At 38.0% G+C, this 24,951-nt stretch overlaps 1 protein-coding gene across 1 annotated transcript; it reads right to left on the bottom strand.

The window, feature by feature from the left end:
* Nucleotides 1-17,822: 17,822 nt before the first annotated feature.
* On the bottom strand, nt 17,823-24,750 carry LOC100023438 (C-C chemokine receptor type 5-like). Its single transcript, XM_001369297.3, has 2 exons — nt 24,550-24,750; nt 17,823-21,073 (listed from the first exon to the last, which is right to left on the bottom strand). The coding sequence occupies exon 2, from the start codon at nt 21,060-21,062 to the stop codon at nt 20,010-20,012; it is 1,053 nt and encodes a 350-aa protein (XP_001369334.2). The 5' UTR covers nt 21,063-21,073; nt 24,550-24,750; the 3' UTR covers nt 17,823-20,009.
* Nucleotides 24,751-24,951: the final 201 nt, after the last annotated feature.

Genomic DNA, 24,951 nt, shown 5'->3' with positions numbered 1-24,951 from the left:
CTCAGAGAAAATGAGAATAGATACTCTGAACTTTCCCTCATTAAAAAAAATTCCTTTGGGGAAATGTTTTTTTAAAGATTTAAGAGTCAAAAGAAAAAATCTGTTTTATGAGGAAAATATCTGAAACCACTCTTCTCTTCTGTTCCTTTTTCTCTATGGTCAAGAGAAATACCAGCATATTCATTGCTTCCATGACATTATCTATCCATCCCATCTTCTGCTGTCTGCTTCTTTTGTCTTCAGTCTTTCACATCAAGGTCTTTTCTAGTCAATCCTGTCTTCTATTTATATGGCCAAAGTTTTTAAGTTTCAGCTTCAATGCTTTTTCTTCCCAGGAATAGTCTGACTTAATTTCTTTAATTATTGACTGATTTGATCTCCTTGTTGTCCAAAGGACTTCCAAAAGTCTTCTTCAGTACCACAATTCAAAAGCATCAATTCTGTGGCACTCAGCTTTCCTATACAGTTCAACCCTCACAGCCATACTGGAAAAACCATAGCTCATACCCTAACAACAGGATCACTAACAACAAAGGAAATGTAATTATACAGAAAGAAACACAAATTTTGCCAACCATTCCTTTATTAAGAAAGAGTAACATGTGAAGAAGAGGGGCATCCAACATGTATAGGAGAATTAGGAGAATGTAAGGAACTGAGAAGTTAACAAAGAGTCCTGAGAATCACACCCTCAAAGAGTTGGGAAATGAAAGTTTATTTTGTTATCAATAATATGGAAATAGGTCTTGACCAAAGACACATGTAAAACCCAGTGGAATTGTGTGTCCGCTATGGGAGGAGGTTGGGGGGAGGGGAGGGAAAGAACATGATTTTTGTAATCCTAGAAAAATGCTTTAAATTAATCAATTAAATAAAAAATTTAAAAGAAAGTTTATTTTACCTTTTTGTGCTTCCTCAACTGGTTAGTGATATTTTAGCATTTCTAACAAATAAAATATCTAGGTTTTTGATTTCTATCCATCTATCACCCACATCATTTTTGAATTGGCAGGGACCTCAGTGGAACTTAGCTAGTCTAATCCATATCCAAATGGAATCCTAGCTATAATATATCCAACAATCAAGTCTTTACCTGCAAACACTCTTTGCATTAAAACATGAGATTCCCATCTATTCTTTCTCTAAGCTTTGGTTCACTTCCCAATAGAAAAAGTATCAACTTAAACCAAGACCTTCAAGGTGGTGCTCAGGGGCCAATGGATTATACATTTAGAACTTGAAGGAGCCATGCTATCTCAAGCCCTCATTTTCTAGAAGGAGAGACTGAGACCTAGAGAAATTAAATTGGCAAGATTACAATAAATAGTGAGTGGCAGACACAAGATTGGAAACTAAGTCCTTCTTCCAAATATACCTCTTTTATTTACGCTAAGGTTAGGGAACACACACTTTTGGTATTTGCCTATTGTGCTTTACCAGAGTGGTAATATTCTGCTGTTGTTTGCCCTAGTCAGACCAAAGCCACAGGATTGTATTTAGTGGATACCATGAGATTGACAATCTGGAGGGCATTAGGAGGAAGGTGGAGAGGATGGTGAGAAAACTTAAGCATGGCACTACCTGGAAAAGAGTAGACATAGGTAAAAGATGGTCACCTGAAGGAAGTTCTACATGATGCTACACATAAGGGAAAGTCTGTGTTGAGGCAGGGAATACTCAATTTGAGAAACAATAAGGGAGGGCTAATTTGTCTGGAACATGGAGTATACAAAGGAGAATCATGAATTCAGAGCTATTCTCCCATGGGATTTGGAAAAAGCTTCCAGGAATTAGGTTTGGGTACCATTTTCAGATCCTTGGAGCTTTGTTCTTTTGAGAAAGTTCTATTAGTGTTCTCTCTCTCTCTCTCACACACACACACATACACACACACTCAAATTTTTACCTTCTGTCTTATAATTGATATTAGATATCAGTTTCAAGGTAGAAGAGTGGCAAGGGCTAGGCAGAAATGCCTGGAAATACTCTATTTCATTAAATATCACCCCCCCCCCAAGATTATGCTCAATTTAGTTGGGTATATGCTTATTGGTTGTCATCCTAGGTTCTTTGCTTTTTGGAATAACATATTCCATGCCTTCTGATCCTTTAATGTGGAACCTTCCAGGTCTTGTGAAATCCTGGCTCTGGCTCCATGATATTCAAATTATTTACTTATGGCTGCTTGAAATACTTTTTCCTTGGTCTGGGGTTTTTTGAATTTTGCTTTAATAGTCCTGGGATATTTTAAGCTCTTTTCATTTCTATTTCCCCCTCCTGTTTGAGGATATCAGGGTGGTTTTCCTTGATGGTTTCTTGTAATGTAATGTACAGAATCTTTTTTTTTTTTTAATAATAGTTTTCAGGAAGTCCAATGATTCTTAGATTTTCACTCTTGGATCTATTGTCAAGCTCAATTGTTTTTCCAGATTTTCTTCTCCTTTGTCATTCTTTTAATTTTGTCTCATTATTTCCTTAGGTTTTATGGAGTCAATAACTTCTATTTGCTCAATGCTAATTTTTTTAATGAACAGGTTTCTTCCTTTAGCTTTTGTGTTTCCTTTTTGATTTGGTTAATTTTACTTTTTAAGAAGTTGTTTTCTTCTATGTGGTTTTTTGCTTCCATTTCTTGTGGCCCACTCTAGTCTTTAGGGAATTGTTTTCTTCATTATCTTTGGGCCTCCATTTCCATTTGGCACACTGATCTTTAGGGAATTGTTTTCTTCAGTGAATTTTTTTCTAAGTTGAATGTTTCTATAATTTCTTTTATTATTTGATTTTTAAACTTCTTTTCAAGTTCTTCCAAGAGTTCTTTTGGGGCCTGACATCATTTCTCACTTTCATTTGGGGCTTTACATGTTTCCTTTATACCATTGTTATTCTCTTCTAAGTTAGTATTGTGACTAAAAAATCTTTCTAAGGTTAGGTTTTTTGCTCATTTTTCTAATCATTATTCTTCCCTGCATCCCATTCCCTTGCTTATCTGTTGAAATTCTGCTCTGTTCCTGGGGTAGAGGGACCACTGTTCCAAGCTTGCAGTGAAGCCTTTTCTGGTGCTTAAAATAGACCCTGTTCCTTTGAGTGCCTTGATTTGCACTTCAAGGTGGGGGCCCAACTTATTTCTTGTGGGGAAATTTATAGATATTTTGTTAAGCTAGATTCTGCTACCCCTTTCTGCTGGTTACCCTGTTGTCTCTTTTGCTGGGTTGTTCCTTGATTTGCTGGTTTGTTGCCTCAGGACTTGTGGGCTGTTCCTCTTGATGTTTTCCCACCTCAGGCATGTGAAATCAAGTAGCGCTGTTCCCCTCTCTTCCATTTCCTGGGCATTGGGTTATTCCCCACTTTACTGTTTCCCTGACTCAGGCCACATGGAAGAGCTTTTGCCTGGTATGCATTCTGTAGGTTTCCTTGATGCCACTGAAGACTCACTGAACTATTCTCCCTTCTTAAACCAGTGAGATATGTCTCTCCTGGTTGTCTTTGTTTTGAGATGATTATTTTCTATTTTTGTGTGTTTGGAGGGTTTGGATGAGCTGAGCATCTCTTACTCTACAATTTTAGCTCCTAACATGCAGCTCCCCCTTATGGTTCTTTTTTTCTTTTCTTTTCTTTTCTTTTCTTTTCTTTTCTTTTCTTTTCTTTTCTTTTCTTTTCTTTTCTTTTCTTTTCTTTTCTTTTCTTTTCTTTTCTTTTCTTTTCTTTTCAACCCTTACCTTCTATCTTAGAATCAATACTGTGTATTGGTTCTAAGTCAGAAGAGTAATAAGGGTTAGGCAATGGGGGCCAAGTGACTTGCCCAGGGTCAAACAACTAGGAAGTGTCTGAAGCCAGATTTAAACCTAGGACCTCCCATCTCTAGGCCTGGCTCTCAATCCACTGAGCCACCTAGCTATTTCCCCCCTTACCCCCCCCCCCATTGACTCTTTATCCCAATTTTCATATTGGATATTCCAAACCTTCCTTTTTATTCTCAATCCACCTAGCTCATCTCCTTTCCCTTGTCTGTCACCTAAAGTCCTTGTCTCCTTTACTGAGAAAAAGACCATTTGCTGGAATATCCTTCCCCACTCTCTGTGATGCAATCAAACACTTTACCTGTTTGTCACACACAGAACTCCTGTACCGGTTTCTGTGTCTTTGCATTGTCCATCAACTATGCCTAGAATGTGCTTCCTTCTTATTCCTACTGCATAGAATTCTTCACTTCCTTTAAGACACAATTTTAGAGCCACTTTCTACACAAAACCTTTCCTGATTCTTCCTGGTGCCAGTCCTTCCCTTCAAATTTGTATTTAACTACTTTATATTTATTTGCATACTTTTGTAAAGGGGATTCTAAAGCACACTAGCAAATGGGAATTAAATACCTTAAAAGATGATATAGATGGTGTGCATATCATATCATCCTAAACAGCTTAGTCCTGCACCCTGTACAAATAGACTCGATTCCAGGACTTCAATCCCCAGAAATCCTTGCTCTACTTCCCCAGAATGCCCTGTAATATCACTGAATTCTCACCTGGGCCGAGATTGAGAAGGGGTATTTAACCTGATTGGAAAGGCTTTTCTTGGTCTTTCCTGTTTCTGCTTGCAAGCAGAAGTGGCTTTTCATGATGTAGGTGAGATTGTCTAGGTCTCTCTCTGGCCTAGACATGTGCTTTTCTTATTCTGTATTTTCTTTAATCCTTAACCTTTAATAAACATCATAAAAATATAATACTCCTTGCAGAGAGAAACTAATTTCTACCTGCCTCAGTTTCCCTAAATTTTAATTGTTACAACCCTCTGCCTATGTATTGTAAAAGGGGATACTAAAGAACACTGTAAAATGGGAGTTAAACACCTTAGGAGATTGTAGAGATGGTTGGCTAGGGTTTTACATAACCTAGCCGGGTTAAAGTGTTATCCTCAGAGGCAGAGGGATAACCTGAGAGAGGGGTTAATGAAGGTTGACTGGGAATTTGGCTCAAGTAAATTGAAGTAAATCCTCTCTCTCCAGGATAAACCCAAAAGACTGCTTCTCCTCCTTTATGGTTCTGTTTGATGATGCTTCTTGGTGAGTTATAATTTCTTTGTATTCAGTGGACAAGGAAAGAGGATGTGAAGTTTCCCTAAACTAAAGAAGCAAGCATCGATAGCCTTTGGCTAACACCGAGGCCAGTTTGAATCTCCTCTCTATCTAGAGTTTCTTCTGTGCTGTCTAATCCTAGGCTAATCCATGAAAGGAATAAGTCTCTAGGTATTAGCTGAAGCAGGTGAGAATCAGGACTTAGGAGCCATTCTGTCTACCTCAGGGAATAACCTCTGAAGATAAACTTAGCAGTATAAATGTGCTCCCTCTTCGGTCTTGTTCTTCTCGGTGTGACAGGAAAGATTTCAGGACTCTGCAGATCTCAGGTTTGATATGCCGATCTCCTTGGCAGGAGTTGTGTTGGAGTAAGGGTCTCAGAGTTGCCTCTCTCCTCCTAGTTCACCAGCAACTCCCAAAGATGGCAGTTGAACTCCCAGACACCCCTCCTCACTCCTCTCCCAGAATCTAAGCAGGTTCTATCCTGTCAATCACTGCTCCTCTGCATTCCATGGCACTTCCTTGCAAACTCTATTCTTTTGCAAAATGCCATCTCTCCCTTTTAATCAATACTCTGTGTATACACATTTCATATATATATATATATATATATATATATATATATATATATATATATATACACATAAGCACACATTCATACACACATTCATCAAAGAAGGTACTGTGCCCCCAAAGCAAAGCACAATTCTAAAGGTACAAAGGAAATGTGAGCTATGCAAATCCAGAGCTTGTTACTGTAAATATTCTTTTTTTTTTGGTTGTTGTTTTTTTCACAGTAAATTTTCTAATGGTCCACTTGTGCTGAAATAAGTAAATTACTTGACCTGGATTGATGGTAGTTTGATCAAGTACTCTACTCTGTCTGTATCAGGCTATAGGTCCAGTCTGGTAGGCCTCACCACCTGATGGACTGGTAAATTTCAATCTGATTGCTGTTGATTTTATAAAAAGGGTTTATTGAATATTTCAACACAGGGAAAGGAAGGGGAGCCAGGGTAGGTTTCCCTAAATACTAGTTTCCTTATTTCTCCTCCCTCCAATCTGTGAAATCCTTACAGATCCGTCTTCTGGTCTTGCTGCTCCTTACTTCTTTTTTTTTTAAACATTATTTTATTTGGTCATTTCCAAACATTATTCATTGGAAACAAAAATCATTTTCTTTTCCTTCCTCCCCCCCCTCCCCCCGCACCTCTCCCATAGCCGACGCACAATTCCACTGGGTATCACATGTGTTCTTGACTCGAACCCATTTCCGTGTTGTTGGTATTTGCATTAGAGTGTTCATTTAGAGTCTCTCCTCAGTCATATCCCCTCAACCGCTGTAGTCAGGCAGTTGCTTTTCTTCGGTGTTTTTACTCTCACAGTTTATCCTCTGCTTGTGGATAGTGTTTTTTAGATCCCTGCAAGTTGTTCAGGGACATTGCATTGCCACTAATGGAGAAGTCCATCACCTTCAATTGTACCACAGTGTATCAGTCTCTGTGTACAATGTTTTCCTGGTTCTGCTCCTCTCGCTCTGCATCACTTCCTGGAGGTTGTTCCAGTCTCCATGGAATTCCTCCACTTTATTATTCATTTTTTGCACAATAGTATTCCATAACCAACATATACCACAATTTGTTCAGCCATTCCCCAATGGAAGGGCATCCCCTCGTTTTCCGATTTTTGGCCACCACAAAGAGTGTTGCTCCTTACTTCTACACTGACTGCCTAAACCCCAAACCCCATCTAGCTTTCCTGACTAGTGGGCCCCCAAATATTGTCAGGGGACAAGTTTACAGTTCAGCTGGATTAAATAGGGTGGAGGTTATAGTGAAGTCACCCTAGTGGGCCCAGCCCAAAATGGCTACAGCAACACTTGCCGACAGACAGATATCTGGGCTCAGGTTGGTTTCTTCTCAATACAGATGAAATCTATTAGGCTAGTGGAACACAGGAACCAGGTTTAAGGGAACAGAAGAAATCCAGGTAGATCTCAGAGACAGAATGGTTGATAGAAGAAATCAAAGAATCAGGGCAAATGACTTCCCACAGAAAGTCAATTTTCCCCCTGCAGGAAGTGCTCTCTCCAAGCTCACAAAGACTCAGGAACACACCCCATAGAACTCTGTTCATCTCCTTATATCTATTCCCCAGTCTTTGGAACCTTTCCTATTTTGTTTCATGCATGTGCCATCTTGTTTTGCAAAGCCATGCATCTACCTTTTGCAAAATATGTTATCTGTCTTTTCCCTCTTTCATTCCCCACTTTGTACAGAGAAAAAAACTCAATTTCAAAAAATTAGTTTAATCATCTGCACACCAATAAACTTGCCTTGATTCCCTGTTGTATTCTTACTCTACATTCTAACCCCAAAATAACTAAGAACTACTCTTTCTGCATTTTACTTGTTTTAACTTGTCTATTCTAGGGAGTTGAACAAAGGAAAGGAAGGGAAAGGAAAGGGATTTACAAATAACTGTTACAAAGTTCAAACACAACACAAAATTTACAAACTCAAAACAAACTAGAAATGTGTATATAACCTATCAATAATACAAAATGCAATTAAATTAAACATTCCAATAAAACTCTTCAAAATCAATTTGCTATCAAAATTTTATAATGCTAAACTAAAACAAAAACACTTCTATTTAAAAAATATAAAAATGTATCAAACTAGAAGATAATAGATCCACTTTGTAAGGGGGGAATGGGGTTATTTTATAAAAAAGGTTGGTCTGGATTATATTTTAAAATAGGGTCGTCAGGAATTTAATTTATTCCAAAGAGATTTAATTACAAAATATAGAAAAAATGAAGTAGGAAATCAGAGAGAGGATAGGGCAAGATATCTAGTCTAAGCACTAAGTAATTTACTCCTGGCCCCTGGCTCAAAAACAGGCATTGAGAGTTAGTTCCTTAGCTGGAGAGGCCTTGGCAAAGCTGAGGACCTGGGGAAGTCTCTCAAAAGAGGTAGGTCTCTCTTGAGGCTAGTATCTTCAGAAAATCCAGGAAAGGAGTCAGCTTTTTCACTCACCATGTGTCAGTCCAAAGGGAGAGATTTAAGGACAGTATCACCAGGAACAGGGTCTCAGGTCCAGTCAGCAGATTCTTCACCAGCCTCCAACTTGAACTCAGAACTCCAGAAGAAGCCAAAGTCCAAGTTCAACTTCACTCAGGATCTCAGACAATTCTCCTCCACAGGAAGTTGTAACTCCCTTTTAAAGATACTTTCTGTTGCATCACTTCCTGTGCCTTCCCCTAATTTTACATATACCAATCACAGTTGAAGCTTTTCTTTAAAACCACTCAGGGGCAGTCAGTTTAATTCTGATTCATCACCCACTATTGCCCACATGGGTCACAGACTTTCCCACTAAATGATTAAATGGGATGTTTACACTTTTAGTGATTAGATCTAAAAAAGGGTAGGGGAGTTAATTTCATTTTCAAAATCAGGGGAGAGTTAAATTTAATCTTCACAATTTACAATAAGACTCAATGGAGCATAAGCTTTTACAAAAAACACAATTAAACTAAAAAAAATGAACTCATGCAAATACATTTTAAAAAAATCCAAGCTGACCAATTCAAAAGAAAGTCTTTCTATCCTACACTCTATTGTTAATATATTTAACCAACTTTTCTACATTGAACCATGAGTTAAATATCCCATCTGATTATTTTAACTATGCACAGCTTTTTACATAGTCTATATACATATAGCTATATATATTTACATATCATATAACTCATATATACACATATGCATATGTACATTATAATCATGCTATTTATAACTATGTTATAAGTATGTGCATTATTTACAGATCTATTTACATATGTGTGTGTAATATGTAATCTATTAACTGTATATTCCTACACTAACTTCTACTGTGATCTGTATCTGTTCCCTGATATTATCCAAAAAGAATATCTCAAACCCTTCTATTTAGATAAGACCTTATGGATCTAATATATCTAACTATGTCACTATCATATCACTCTTTTCCACAGAATATCCATTTATTTACATGGCTATTTTAACAAAATATAGATCTTATACAGTTAGCGGAACATGTTACCTATATGTGCTTGTTGCATGTAGAATACTCCAGTCTTCAGATCTCCTTTTCATATGTTGTCTGATGGGTTTCTTCCCTCTTCTAAATATGTCTTGTTGCATGCATCTACATGTGGAAATGTGTTTGTGTTAAATGGCACATTTATTTTACAATCTGGAGTCCATTTCTCGTCTGGTCCTCTTCTCTGCAGAGTCTTTATAGTCTTTACTGTCCTGCCAGCTTCAGGTTAGCTATTTCTGCTTTTTCTTATTTCTGCTGCAAAGATCTTTTCCCATGGGCTGCTTTTCCTTTAGTTGTTTTTCCTCTGGGCTGTTTTCCCTCTGTGTTCTGCTGGATTGTCCCCTCCTTATGAACTTTCTGCCGCATGAATCTGTCTCTCTCTCAATTCTCCTCTATATAGCTTTTTCCCAATTCTTCTCCCTCATCTCCTAAATTTATCTGTGTATCTGTTTCTCCTTCCCTATTTTTACTGTGGGCAATTTTCACATGGGAATAATATATCCGTGGGTCTTTTTCTAAATCTTTTATTGTTGAAGGAGTTGTTAAAATAGTTTTATAAGGTCTTAACTAACTTTCTTGTGTTGCTGATGTTTTTTGCAAAGTTCTTTATGTATACTGAATCACCTGGGTTTATTTTATGTAGTAAAAAATCTAATGGCCCAGTGTGTTGTAATAATCCCACATTATGTAGAACCTTCAACCTGTCCTGTTAAGCTGTTATATAGGAAGCTATCTGAATGATTCCTCCTAGCATAGAGACATAAGCTGGTTTACACATTTTTGCTTGCAATGGTGAATGGCCATACAGCATTTCCTAAGTAGAAATATATAAGTCTCCACAAGGATGGGTATGGATGTAAAAAAGTGCAAGAGGAAGGATTTCTGGCCACTTCAAGTGAGTCACTGAACAAAGTTTTCCTATCATAGTTTTTAACTCTCTGTTCAGCCTCTCGACCTGTCCAGAGCTCTGTAGATAATACAGTGTATGAAAACTAAACGTTATCTCTAAATTTTCATAAACCTTCCATTATACTTCCTCCATGAAATGACTCCCATGGTCTGAGTCAGTGACACTTGGGTCACCAAAACAAGGCATTATTTCCTTAAACAGTACCTTCACTACAAACCCTGCTGTATTTTTAGATGATGGAAAAGCTTCAGGCCAATGTGTAAGTCTATCTACCAGTACTAAAGAGTAATTGTTTTTTCCAGCTTTGGGCATATTGATGTAATTTATCTGTAGACTTTCAAAAGGGGTATATGTCAAAAGTCTACCTCCTAAACCTCTCTTACACCCTGAATGAATTTCATAGCAAATTTGCCACAGACTCTATTTGCAACTGATGTTATTTCCAGAGCAATCCAAGTTATTTTAACACAATCTAATAAGGCTTGGGTGCCAAAGTGTCCTTTACTATGACTGGAATTGCAAATATGATAATAGAACTGCTTTATTAAGATAGGCTTTCCTGTGTCTGAGAGCCATACTTCATTCACTTTCTTTGCTCCAAATTTATCTTTCCATGCCTGAATCTCAGAGTCATTGTGTGGTAGAGCCACCTGATCTCATACTGGACTGATCAATGACAGCCAAACACACTGTACCCTGATCCTAACATTGTAATGGCATTGGGCTTCTTTGAAAACTAAAAGCAAGCATCAAACAATAATAATCAATATATACATGTGCATATGCACATATACATATATGTATATAAACATATATTACAGACACAGACACACATACTAGACACACATACTCCTAGGGTCAGATAGTTGGCACAATGGATAGAATGTCAGGTCTAGAGTCAGGTAAGACCTGAATTAAAACCTGACCTCAAATACTTACTAGCTGTGTGATTTTGTTTGCCTCAGTTTCCTCATCTATGAGATGAGCTGGAGAAGGAAATGGCAAACCATTCTAGAATCTTTGCCAAGAAAATCCCAAATGGGGTCACAAAGAGCTGGACACACCTGAAAATGACTGAACACATAGACCTTCATGCTAGTGCCCATACACATATATAATGTGTGTGGGGGTTTATATGTCTGATTGCCTTCTTTGACAACATGTAAGCTCCTTGAGAATAGTTATTATTTCATTCTTTGCATTTGAATCCCCAGTGCTTAGCATAATTCTTGGTATCTACAAGGAGTGACTAGATTACCGAAAAGACAAGTGCTATAGTAAGACTTGTCCTTTAAGAAAATCACTTTGACAGTTGTGTGGCATGTGAATTGGAGAGGATAGAGACTTAAGGCAGGGAGGTAAGTTAGGAGGCTAGTGCAAAAGTCCAAGTAAGAGGTGATGAGATCCTGACTGGCTCTCTAAGTGAGGAAAAGGGACCAATGGGAGAAATGCTATGGAGATATAAATGGTAAGATATAGCAACTTATTGGATATATGGGATGAGGAGGACCCAAGAATAATTCACAGTCATAGAGAAATAGGAAAGAAAGATGTATTATCAAAGGAGAAAAATTAGTTCAGTTTTGGAGATGTTGTGTTTAAGATGTCTACAGGACCATTTAGTTTGAAATATTCATTAGGCAGTTGGAAGTGTACAACTAGAGCTAAGGAGAGAGACTAGGGCAGATACTTTGGAGTGGGATTTGCATTAAAATGATTGTTAAACCCACGGAAATTCATGAGGTCAACAAGTGAATGTAGAGATATAAAAAGAGAATTCAGGACAGAGTCTTGAAGCATCGTCACCAATCAGAGATGTGATATGAATTATAAACCAATAAAAGATATGAAGGGGCAGTCAGAGAGATGAGAGAAGAACCAAGATAGAGCAAGATCACAAAAAGCCAGGGAGGAAAGAGTATCTAGGAGGAAAGAGTAAATGCTGCAGAAAGGTTAAGAAGGATGAGGAATAAGAAAAGACCACTGAAATATGGCAAGTAGATGACTAGTAACTTTGTAGAGAGCAGTTTTATTTGAGTGGTTAGGTCAAAAGTCAAGATTACAAAGGGTTGAGAAATGAGTGAGTGGAGTCAGTGAATCTAGAAATCTTTTTTTTTTTTTTAACCTGGAAATTTGGCTGTAAAAAAGAGAAATAAAGGATAATAGCTTTCAGGGATGGAAGGAGCTAATAAAGTTTTTTTTCCAATTTTTTTCAAATTTTCAGAATGAAAGAAACTTTGACTTGTTTGTAGGCAGCTGAGAAGGAACCAGTAGAAATGGAGAATTTGAAAAATGGGGGGAATTGACACACAGTCAAAAGATATGAATCAGCAATTTTCAGATGAAGAAATCAAAGCTATCAATAATGAAATGGAACAATGTTCTAAATCACTCTCGATTAAAGAAATGCAAATTAAAATAAAGTCGAGGTACCAACTCACACCTAACAGAGTGGCCAATATAATAGTAAAGGCGAGTTTACTTTTTTTTTTTTAACTTTTTACTGGAGAGGTTGTGGCAAAATTGGGACACTAATGCGTTGTTGGTAGAATTGTGAACTGATCCAACCATTCCGAAGGGCAATCTAGAACTATGTCCAAAGGTCTATAAAACTGTGATCCTGTAATACCACTTCTAGGTCTGTATCTCGAAGAGTTAATAAAAAAGGAGAAAGGAACTACTTACACAAAAATATTTATAGCAGTTCTTTTTGGGTGACAAAGAACTGGAAATTGAGGGAATGTCCATCAATTGGGGAATGGCTGAACAAATTGTGGTATATGTTGGTGATGGAATACTATTGTGCTGTAAAGAATAAGGAAAAAATAATTTCAGAAAAAGTTGGAAAGATCTACTTGAACTGATGCAGAGCAAAATAAGCAGACCTGGGAGAACATTGTATGTAGTAACAACAATATTGTACAATGATCAATTGTGAAAGACTTAGCTCCTCTCAGTAATACAATGATCTGGGACAATTCTGAAAGAATTATGACAGGGAATACCATTCACCTCTAGAAAAAGAACTGTTGAGTCAGATGGATGAAGATCAAAGTATACTATCTTTCATGTCATATATTTATAGTTTTATTTTGGGGTTTTGGTTTTGTATGAGTATGTTCTTACAATGACCAAAATGGAAGTGTGTTTTGCATGCTAAAAATAAAAGCTCTAGGTAGTTTTAAATGAAAAAATGGAGTGTGGGAGCAACCTGGTAGAGAAGATGGGAGGTAATGGGATCAAGGGTGAATGTAGAGGAGTTGATGTTGGCAAGAAGAGTCACTAAAGTGTTTACTGAAGATACAAGAAAGTTCTTGTCACCAAGAATGCTACATGTTTCATTATCAAAAAAAGAGATGATTTTACTAGTAGAAATGATAGTAGAGAAGAGTCATTACCATCTGCTTTACTGATGCACCTTGAGGACTTGGGACCTTTTTGACTTGCAACTGAAACCTGTATGTATTGCTTACCCCATTTGAATGTGAGCTTCTGGAGAGCAGGGATTATCTGACATTCACATCCATATTCCCAGAACTTAGCACAGTGTTTTACTTATAGAATATGCTTAATAAGTGATTTATTCATTCACTTGTTCTCTCAATGTGACTTGAAAAAGTATGTCAATCCTTTCCCTATGCCCCTACTCATCAACCCTGTGCCAGACTTTCTCTCCTTGGCCAACACTCCCCTATCTATCTAGGCTACCCCTGGGATACTTGAAGGCAAAGAGCTGTCTTTGCTTTTGTGCTTACATTTTTGGGGCTTAGCACAATAACTTTCATTTATTCATTCGTTCATTCAACTGAATAGCAAAATAAAGAGAGAGTAAGTCCATTTCACACAATATAAGTCACAAGTAAACATTTCAAATATTTTTGAGCAAAATTTATTATAAATTTTTATTACCAAAACAGAGAAACTGTTTTGTTGGGACGTTGCTAAATTTGTCTAGACATTTCTTCAATATCCCTCAATCTTGTACAATTAAAGCAGAAACCCTAAATACAAGCTTCAGACTGGGGCTTGTCAACATCCAACCCATGATTGATACATTTTCTGGAACAAGGCAGCCATGGCAATTGGGAGCATCAATTTGTCTGGAAGAAGAGTTTGGGTTAAATACTTTGGGAAAGTCAAGTTGTTTGGCATCAGTAGACGATAACCTTGCAAGGGAAAACTATTTCTATTGCTCAGGGGTAATGTTATTGTAGGAATCCAGGCATGTACAAATCTTGAAAATATTATAGAGGTACTCAAAAGTCACTCTTACAAACAATGTGTTCATTTATCAGACTATTTTCTATGCCCTTGAGTTCAATCAAGACTTTAACCTTGTGAAATTCCAACTCCTCCCCATGTCTACACTCCAGAAGACTGACTAGCTATCATCATCTCTTTGTATTGCCAATAATACTTGTTTAGCATTTGTTAATATGATGGTCAAATGAACTCCTGATATGGCCTTAGTTATACCAGTTGTATTAGGATCCAGCTCTTGTAGCTTGTGATGATTACCTCATAATGTGAATTTGTCTGTCAGGCCACCCTATGATTATCAATCTCCCTTCCCCTTCTTCTGGTAACCTCAATAAAAATCAGTATGCCAGTCGAAGAGGAGCTGTCACAACATCAGAGCTGACTCCTTGTCAGGCTTACGCTATGCTGGAACAGTCTGGGTCTCTGTGTCTCTGTTCTCTCTTTATGTCTTCCCCACCTTAAGCTCTATCCTCTTCAACCTCTATTCCCTCAGTCCTCAACTTCCCTTTCAGGATTTTACCCACGAAAAAACATCATGTAGCTGCTGGCAGCTACAGTTATCATTCTATTTCGAAGCAGCAGGTATTTTAACCAGCTCTGAAAAATAATGATGCAAGAGCTTCCATTTATAGAGCACCACGTTAAAGTTTTATACAGTATTTTTCCATACACTATCTCATATGCTCCTTGCATTTTTTGACGTAAGTATTTAAGTCTTATTGCTCTCATCTTGAAGATAAGAAAACAGACTACGAGAATGGCTCATGAATTGTCCAAGGCCACAGAGGAGTATAAAAGAAGAAAATCTAGTACTGAATTGAATAAATTTTATGTGTGTGTAAAATTGCATCTATCTATATATAGATATATAGTTGGTACTTAAAAAAACCAAAAACAACAGTCATTTCTTAACTGTCTCCTTTCCCACTCTTGCACTGCCCAAACCAGTGGAAACCTCTGTTGCAACATCAACAACCAAAAAACCAGTGAGGCAAAACCAACTGATCCTGAAGCTTCCTCTCAAAGCATATGCCACATTCGATAACCATGACCTACTATCTCTCTACTAAGAGGGTGAAAATATATCTTGTCATCAGTTTTCTGTTGTCAAGATGAACTGAAGGCTTCAAATTCTAAACTCAGAGTTCCTTCTACTACAGTATATTGACTTTTATTATGATTAACTGTATGTATTTTATTATGATTTACTGTAGCTCTGTGCTTACATATTTAGAGCTCCAAATTTTGTAGTTTTCACAGCTGAATTTTATGCCTTAGTCCAGGAACTGAATCAGATAAGATTCTGAGCAAGGCAAAAAGAAAGAAGGGCAAAAAGAGGGGCTGTAAAAGATGACAAATGTTAAATGGATTTTTTTTTTTATGAGTTGTCTTATGGTCTATAAATATTTTCTCCCAATTTATTTCTCCTTCCTTCCTCTTTTATCTTTCAAATTTTATTGATTTCCCTCTGTTTTTACATGATAATCATTTCCCCATAGATCCCTGTACCCCACTGAACCCTCCTTTACAAGAAAGAAAACAGAGACAAAAAACTGACTCATCTAGCAACTTGGTGTATGTCATATTCCATACCTAGATACCTTCATCTGTCTCCCAAAGAGATGGAAGCAAATTGATTATCTATTCTTCATTTCTCCCATTATTTCTGAGTGGTATTTGTTTGTACACAAAGTTTACATTCAGGCAATATGGAAAAGCTCTTTATTCGGGTTTGAGTGGGACACGGTAGTTAATTTCAGTTCATTTAAGTGGCTTTGTTTTTAGTTGTCTAGTGTTAATTTCAGTTCATTTAAGTAGCTTTGTTTTTAGTTGTCTAGTGTTAATTTCAGTTCATTTAAATAGCTTTGTTTTTGGTTGTCTAGTGTTAATTTCAGTTCATTTAAGTAGCTTTGTTTTTAGTTGTCTTGTGGTAAAGTACCTATTAAAGTACCTATTACAGGAAAACACGTTTCCTGATATGCTTGAACTTGTCAGTGCTGGAATGCCTTCCATTTCCATATTCTACTAATAATGTTTTTGAAGAGGGTTTTTGCTGTTGTTGTTGTTGTTGAGTTGTGTGACCTTGTTTTGGGTTTTTTTGGCAAAGATACTGGAGTGGTTTGCCATTTCCTTCCCCAGCTCATTTTGCAGATAAGGAAATCGAAGTCAATAGGACTATCACTTGCCCAGGATCATACCTATAGTAGATGTCAGAGGCCAAATTTGAACTTAAGAAGATGAGTCTTCCTGACTCCACCTGGCACTCTATTCAGTGTACTGATTAGCTAGCAAATAGAAGATTTAGAAATGTTTATTTTCTAGTCCACAACTTTATAGCAGTGTAGGCAGCTGGGGGGTGCTATAAAATTCATAGAGCTCTGGGTCTGGAGTTGGGAAGACCCGAGTTCAAATATGGCTTCAGATACTAAATCGTGTAATCCTAGGCAGGTCACTTGACTACTGTCTGCTCCAGTTTCCTCATCTGTAAAACAGGGATAATAATAGCATCTACCTCCAAGGGTTGTTGTAAGGTCCAAATGAGATGTTATAACTTAGAGAGAGTTAGATACATAATTTAGAGTTATGTAAATTTTAGTTATTATTATAATGACAAAGTAGAAGAGATGGTCAGTACTTGTTTTGCTCTTGACTGTAAGGGGAAAAATAATGTTCATTCATTAGATTCCTTTATTAAACTTTACCTTCTATGCACACTATTATTTAGATCATTTTGTGGACTCATTTACTGGGCTTCTGGCATGGGTTCTGCCTGAAAATTGTCTTCCAGTTAATTACTTTGAGGGGGTATCCTGATACAGTAGAAATTACCCCCCCCCCCCAAATCGGATTCAAAGCTTAGAACTGGGTTCTAGAGCAAGTCCCTTACTCTCATTCTGCCTCAGTTGCCTCTCCTTTAAAACATGAACTATGCTTGGACTACTTCCCTCATAGGGATGTAAATAAGATTGGATGAGATAAGGACAGAATGTATGTTTGAGTCCTTGCTCTGTTATCCCAGAGTTTATGCTAGGTAACTGCGTTACCATAGCAAAGCACTGGACTTCCATGAGCTTCAGTTTTTTCATCTGGAAAATGGGGATGATTCTTGAAGTTCCTACCTCTTGGGTTTTTTAAGTGTCTCTAATGAGATTGTATGAGGAGTGCTTAGTAAAACCTAAAGTGTAATAATGAATACTAGTTATTATTGTTATTGTAGTTATCATTATTATTTATTTGACTTTGGACCATTTGCCTCATGTAAGTCCCAATTCTCTCTAGCTTGTGGCTGACCTCTGCATCTTATGCAAAATTACTTTTAAAGCAATATACAGTTGCTCTCCAACTTTTGAGACACCCTATATTAATGAATCCTTAGAGTCTTGTGTTACCAGGTCCAACCTGAGGCCAATGTACCCCTTTAAAAAGGCAGACAGTGCTGTTAGGAAAAATTTTTCCCCTAAATAAAATCACATCCAAATTAAAAAAAAAAAGAGGTTCTAGGAAGCAAACCAGAGTTTATTTTTTGGGTTGAGCTTAAAATAATGACAACTTTTAGCCATCTGGACTGACCAAGCTTTTACATTCCATCCTAAGGATACGTTAGAAAAAAATCAATAACATTTAATAAGTTCATTTCAAGACAATATCCAGGACATGGTCTAAATTCTTATATAGATTTTGTTTGACAAATAGATGAAAAGGAGGCAAATAGCCTGAAAAGGCCAATATAATGGACATGGGAAATTGGGTTGTCTGACTTGCTCTATGCATCTTCAGTCTAATTTAGGATTTAAGAACATGCCACTCCCCCTTTCTGGGTCTTAGTGTCCTCAGCTATAAAATGGAGAATTTGGACTATTCTTCCAAGGCTCTAACTCTAAATCTGTGACAATGACCATAATCTGGTCTATGATCTGGGACCATTTCTACATTGATGTCATCAATCACTCTTCCTTTCACTTGACTAACTTCATCTTGGCTTAAACTCTTGCCACTCCACTTCCCACCAGTCTACGGTGTCCCATTCCTATGTTACCCCATCCCTGTCTTCTAACTTGCTTAAAAAAGGGATAGAATGGAAACTCCTTGAGAGCAAGGAAGCAAACATGATTTGCTTCACTTTTCTTTTTTTTTTACCCTCATCTTCCATCTTAGAATCAATAGTAAACATTGGTTCCAAGGAAAAAGAGTAGTAAGAGCTATGCAATGGTGGTTAAGTGACTTACTTGCCCAGGGTCACCCAACTAGGAAGTGTCTGAGGCAAGACCCAAACCCAGGACCTCCTGGTCAGGAGTTCTCTTGGCCTGACTATCAATCCACAGAGCTACCTAGCTGCTCCATGATTTCACTTCTCTATCTGCATCCCCAAGAGCTAGCATCTAGTAGTTGCATAATACATGCTTGTTGATTAACTGTATATATGTATATATATTTTCCTATTTCATACAATAATATTACAAAAAGTTTTGATTTCAATCTTATATTTCATTTTAAGCACAAAAGTCATAATAATAATATTTGAAACATGTTATTTATATTCATGTATGTATATATTTCATAACATTACCCATTATGCAAAAGAATCCATGTACTTGAATGTCTGGTTCTCATTGTTCTATTTGCCCTCACCCTGATGATCTAGCACATTTTAATGATGACCTGTGAAAAAGACAATGTGTGACTCAGCTACTATATATATGTGTGTATGGGTATATATGTATATAAGTATGTATATAGTATAGATATAGAGTTTAAGGATTGACTAGATTAAATGGGAGAGATACACAAGGATCCAAGCCATTCTATTTTAACTCAGGAAAGTCACTTGATACTCAAGGAGTCTTCTAATACTGTGGGATGATGTGCCAGGAGCCATCAAAGACCATGCTGTTTGACATGGTCACACATGAAACCAGGGACTGCAAAGCTGCCCCCAGGAAGGATGGAAACATCCACTGACACCCCCCCCAAGTGATTTTCCTTATTAACATCCCCTTATTATTGGAATTGCTATGATTATTATTCTTAGCCCCAGGAAAAATATATGAGATCAACATGCTTGCAGGGTTAATACAGATGTCCGACTCTGTCCCCCAGAATATTATCAGAAGATCCCACTTACAAACCTAAGGATTCTTATATAACCACTTAGATAGGACCTTCTTTTCTAGGCATAAAAACTTCTGGCAAATCTGTGCTTTGAATTCCCCAACCCTCTGACCCTGCACTTGGCAACAATGTTTTGTTGACTATCTCCTTAAGCTTCATGTCTGTTGTTATGTTCTATGGAAACGTATATGTTGAGAATTAAATTGTGTGCCATGTAGATGTGCAATCATGAGGGTATAAAATAAAGCTAAGTCTCAGCCAAAGGGGGAGCAGTTTATCCTATGAAACCTGTGCTGTGGGTTGAAGAGAAAGCTGTGTCCCATCCATCATCCCACCAACACCATCCCACCTTCAAGACCCCGTCCCCTGTGGGAGGCTGGACCACCCCACAACAGTGATTTAATTATTGAAAAGTGAGAATGCTAAATTCAGTTTTGTATAATGGAGTCTGAGTAATCTTGTGTTCCCCTGCTTTTTAGGGATTTAAGTTCTTGAATTTCTAAGATTGTCAGTTAATTTCAAGACTTATAGGACCACAAAGGCCATTTTTTTCATGAAAAGAAAGAATCCTTTTTACAAACCAGCAGAGACTTCCTGCTCCCCAGTAGATGGGGTATATGTTGAGCTCACTCGGTCAAGTGCCTCCCCATGGAAGAAGGGGCAGCGTTTGCAGAAGTGCCGAACAATATATTTACGGAAGAAAGTAGAGAGGTATCTCCTAAATTTTTCTCCAACAAAGGCATAAATCACTGGGTTGATACAGCAGTGTGTCATTCCAAGTGTCTCTGTTAATTGAATGGCTCGGCCCAGCCTCTTGGAACTCTCACAATTGTCCAGACCAAAGAAATCTTGGAATGTGTTTAAGAGAAGTGCAAGGTTATAGGGGGCCCAGAAGAGAAAGTAAACAACCATAATCACAAAGATTAATCTCACTGCCTTGTGCTTCTTCTTCTCATTCCGACACCGGAGCAATGTTTTTATGATTCCTGAGTAACAGACGATCATAACTAACAGAGGCACCACCAGCCCCAACAGATTCATCTTTAAAGTTTGGAAGTTCTTCCAAAGAGTGGACTGCTCTGAGGGGAAATGAGGGCTGCAGGTGTGTTGGATACCTTCCTTTTGTGATTTGGTGAAGATGATTGCTGGGAGGGAGGCAAACCCAGCCACCACCCAAGTGATGACACTTGTCAGAATGCCAAAGGTGACTGTCCTCGCTTTCAGAGCAAACACAGCATGGACGATGGCCAGGTACCGATCCATGGTCAGGAGGATGATAAAGAAGACTCCCCCAAAGAAACCCATGTGGTAGAAGCCTGTCAGTACCTTACATAGGGCATCTCCAAAGATCCACTGGTCTGCGGCGTAGTGAGCCCAGAATGGAAGTGTGACAATGAAAAGCAAATCAGAGATGGCCAGATTGAGCAGATAGATGTCAGTCATGCTTTTCAGCTTTTTGCATCTTATCAAGATCAGAAAAACAAGAGCATTGCCCACAAAGCCAAAAATGAACACCAGGGAGTAGAGTGGAGGGAGGATCAGTGATGCTGTTTGCTTCACATCAAAATTTTGGCAGGGAACTTTAAAATCATAGTAGAATGTTGTGGTGATTGCATCTTCTTCCATTTTGATCTGTCCTATGGATGAAAAAGACATAAACTGTTTCTTCAATACAGACAATATCATCAGGATCCACAAGATCCTAAATTGGGAGCTAGCTGGAGCTTTAGAGGCCATCTAGACATTTTGTAGATGAGGAATCTATGGCAAGAAAGGTTATCTTATTTGCTGAATGTAATTTAGGTAAAATTTGAATCCAGCTCTCATGATTTCAGATTTGTTGCCCTTTTCAAAAGCAATACATAAATTGCCTTTCAGGTAGTTAATGAGGGATGCATAAAATCAATCTATCATTCAACTATCAAATATTTTAAGAGTTTTCTATATGACAGATACTGTATATGTATCAGTATGAATTTATAATAGCATTGATGGCACACTGTTCATTATCTGCGGAGATGATGCTTCTGATTCATTGTCTGGCATTTATAGAGTGGTTTAAGATTCATTTTTTAAATTTCTTACCTTCAATATTAGAATCAATACTATGTATTGGTTCCTAGGCAATGGGGTTACACAATTAGGAAGGGTCTGAGGCTGCCCCTGGTTTAAGGTTTATAAAGCATTTCATATGGGTCAGATTTGGTCATCATTTCCTGTAAGGTAGGTGCTATTGCTAGTTCCCATTTCACAGATGAGGAAAACCTTACTCCAAGTCCAGTACTTAATCCATAATGCTATTCAGATGTCTTCTGTGGTCAGAGGAACATTATCTTTTAGGCATTCCCCCTCCCAAGAAGGGATAATGGCTATGAGGCAATCCATTGCCACCTTTCCACTCCATTCCCCTTGTGACCACTGTATGTCGATTTCATCAATATAAAATTTTACCGATAGTAATCAGTTTCCCCAAATTCTATTGACTACATGATATAATGGAAAGGAGTCAGATGGTATGGGTCCACTCACACTAACAAACTATCATCTTGAGCAACTCATGATAAATTTCTAGGGAAAAAAAAACTTACTCATTTGTAAAATGAGAACATTATTCTAGATAATATCTATAGTCCTTCCCAACTCTACTTCTGTTCAAGGCAGAAAACCAAACACTAAATATTCAGCTCAGTGAATCAAAGGGTAAAGAGATGCGAAATACATGGATTTACTTATTGTTATTCCCTCCTACAGGCAGTAATAGCTTTTGGTCTGTAGCCTTTATATACATATATCTACGTGCACATATTGGTTGCACCAGATAATCAATAGTTTAGAAGCTTTTTTGTGGCCAAAGAGTCAAGAGTAGACAAAGGTTCCAAGGAGAATGTTAGGATTCAATGGAGACATCCTCCTTGTCTTGCCCCTTGTTATGGTCTTCTTTCTTGGCTTTGGGGTACTCCAAAAATACCATTGACATCAGAAGTAGAGTGGAATAGTACTTATTATTTTTTTTCATGGGTAAAGAATTTCACTTTCTTTTTAGAATTATAAACAATAAAGAGAGTAGAATCTTGTTGAGACCATCGTGTGGGAGAGGGAAGTAGAGATGAATTGGACTCACTAAATTAATGGCCTGAAGAGTACTTCCTATGTTGTACAAGGCGAAGCTCATTTTGGGGAGAGGGAAGATTCCAACTTGTGATATTATGAGGAAAGGGAACTCCCAAGGAGAAAATGCCTTCCACTAATACAGATCAACAGCTCATCTTTACAAGTTTTGGAAGAACTCAGGAGTTAAGAGCCTTGCCTAGAGTCACACAGCTAGTGTGCATGGAAGGCAGGGCTTGAAACCAGGTTTCCCAGACTTCAAGGTCATTTCTTTATCCACTAAGCCATACAGGCTCTTATAAAGTTTGTAGGTATCAGGAATGGTGCAGGCTGTCCTTAAATAGCCAACATTCCCCCAGGTATGCAAGCTCTGACCTAGACTTTTAACAAATTAGTTTTAGCCCCTTAAAACCTTTATTTCAAAGTATTAGAGCATAATAGATTTAGAGATAAAAAAGTACTTGAAAACCCAGCCTGGATCATTTTACGGATAAGGAAACTGAGGCCCTAGAGAAATGGATCAACTGACTTTTTTTATACATGACATAATTCTTTTAACATCTGAAATAATTACCTGAATCAGAGGCAGAACTGTGAATCCCTCAAAACCCAGTCAAAAGCTATTTTTTAAATTAGTCATAACATCAAAAGAGAAAATGTGGTGAGGGCTCATCTTGGAGCCGAAAAGACCTAACACATACTGATTGTGTGACCCTGGGCAAGTCACTTAAACTCTCAATGTTCTAGAAAGTGAGCTTTGCTTAGGCAGAAGGAATTTCCTCATTCAGAAGTTCCTGAGGCCAATAAAATCATAGCTCTAGACCCTCTCTCTATCTCATGCTATAAAGCAAATGTTCTTGTCCTCTTTTTGTGGCATGGATTCCTTTGGCAGTCAGGGGAAGCCTTTGGATCCTTTTTCAGAATGTTTTTAAATGCATAAAATGGTAGACTTGTCAAGGCAACCAATTATATTGAAATATAGCTATCAGTTTTTTTCCCATTCAAGTTCATGGACCACCGGGAACCCTGAAAGTCAGGGACCTGATGCCAAGTTAAGAACCTCTGATAAAAAGTCATTGAAAAAGCAGAAAAGGGAGCTTTCAATGTAGCTTTTGCTGGACTAAGCAAATGTGTAGGAAAGGCATGAGAGCTTTAAATGATGCCTTAAAATGAAGAAAGGGCTCCTTTCCAACAATGTGAGTCATCTCTCTGGAGCTGGACCAGAGAATCAGAGGACTGCAGAGGAGAAGGGTCCTCAGAGTCAATCTCATCCCACCCACACCTAACTAAGAATCCCTGCAAGGAGATCTACAAAATCAGTCGGGTGCCTGTACTGTAACACATGTAGAATCATAGAAGGGTCTTTCCTTCCACAGGGGAAAGTTTTTGCACATGACTTTAATTCATCTAATCCCTCCCTGACATGGAGGAGAGAGACACTTGATGGTCTGAGGATGGAGCAGGGAGAGGTGGGGAAAAGTTAATTCTGTTAAATTTGGGGATAAATTTCAGGACTCTGTATGTTATTTTCCCCCAGCAAAAATCTCTCCTTTCTCATTTAACTCCTGAGGGGAATTCCCATTTACCCCCTTTTTTTTTGTATGTCTATTGGGTTTCTAGTTAGAGGAACCTGGGTTTGAAATGTGCCTCGGTTACTTGTGTGACTTGGGGTTTGCCATGTCACTTCTCTGTGCCTCAGTTTCCTCTTCTGTAAAATGAAGGTTTTGAACTAGACCATCTCTCAGATGGCTTCCAGCTCAAAATCCAATGATCCATTTGCCACTGGACCTCTCATAATTATCCAGCACTAAGTAACCAAGAACCCAGGGGAAAGCACCCTGCCTTCATCTTGCTGACTATTTTCAGAATTCACTGACTCACATATAAATACACAATGCATTGACAATGGGATGCTTATACTAACCTTTCCTCTCTCTCTCTTTTGAGAAACAAGTCACAGTAGCAAATAACCAAAATAAAAGAAAAAAAAAACCCCTCAACTCACCACCAGACAGCTTTCTTCAGAGGACACAAAAGTGTTAACCTTCTCATAGACCCTGCTGTGCAAATCAGTAGATAAAGCTTGGTGTGCAAAAGTAGGAAATAACATTTCCTGAAGAAAAAAAAAACCAGGGGCGGGGATATAGTGAACACGTACGTATACATGGTATAGAATTGGCCAAACCTCTCCCCCTCACTCACACACAAATCCTCAAATCAAAGTGCCACAGTTCTTCTTCTCCTTATTCCAGCACTTAAATAGATATATCTGTTGAAATCTGCTTTCGCAATCCTGGATTCAAATTAGGCACTGCCTGGTGTGTGGCTCAGGTCCTGCGATTTTCATGATTTTACACATCTGGCAGCCTCCCTGAGTACGGGAGAGGGTATCTCTTCTGCTCCATGG

Source organism: Monodelphis domestica, chromosome 5 (genome assembly GCF_027887165.1).
Source record: "Monodelphis domestica isolate mMonDom1 chromosome 5, mMonDom1.pri, whole genome shotgun sequence".
NCBI classification, from domain to species: domain Eukaryota; kingdom Metazoa; phylum Chordata; class Mammalia; order Didelphimorphia; family Didelphidae; genus Monodelphis; species Monodelphis domestica.
Note: the sequence above shows the minus strand (reverse complement) of the source record. Positions and strands in the feature narration are given on the sequence as shown.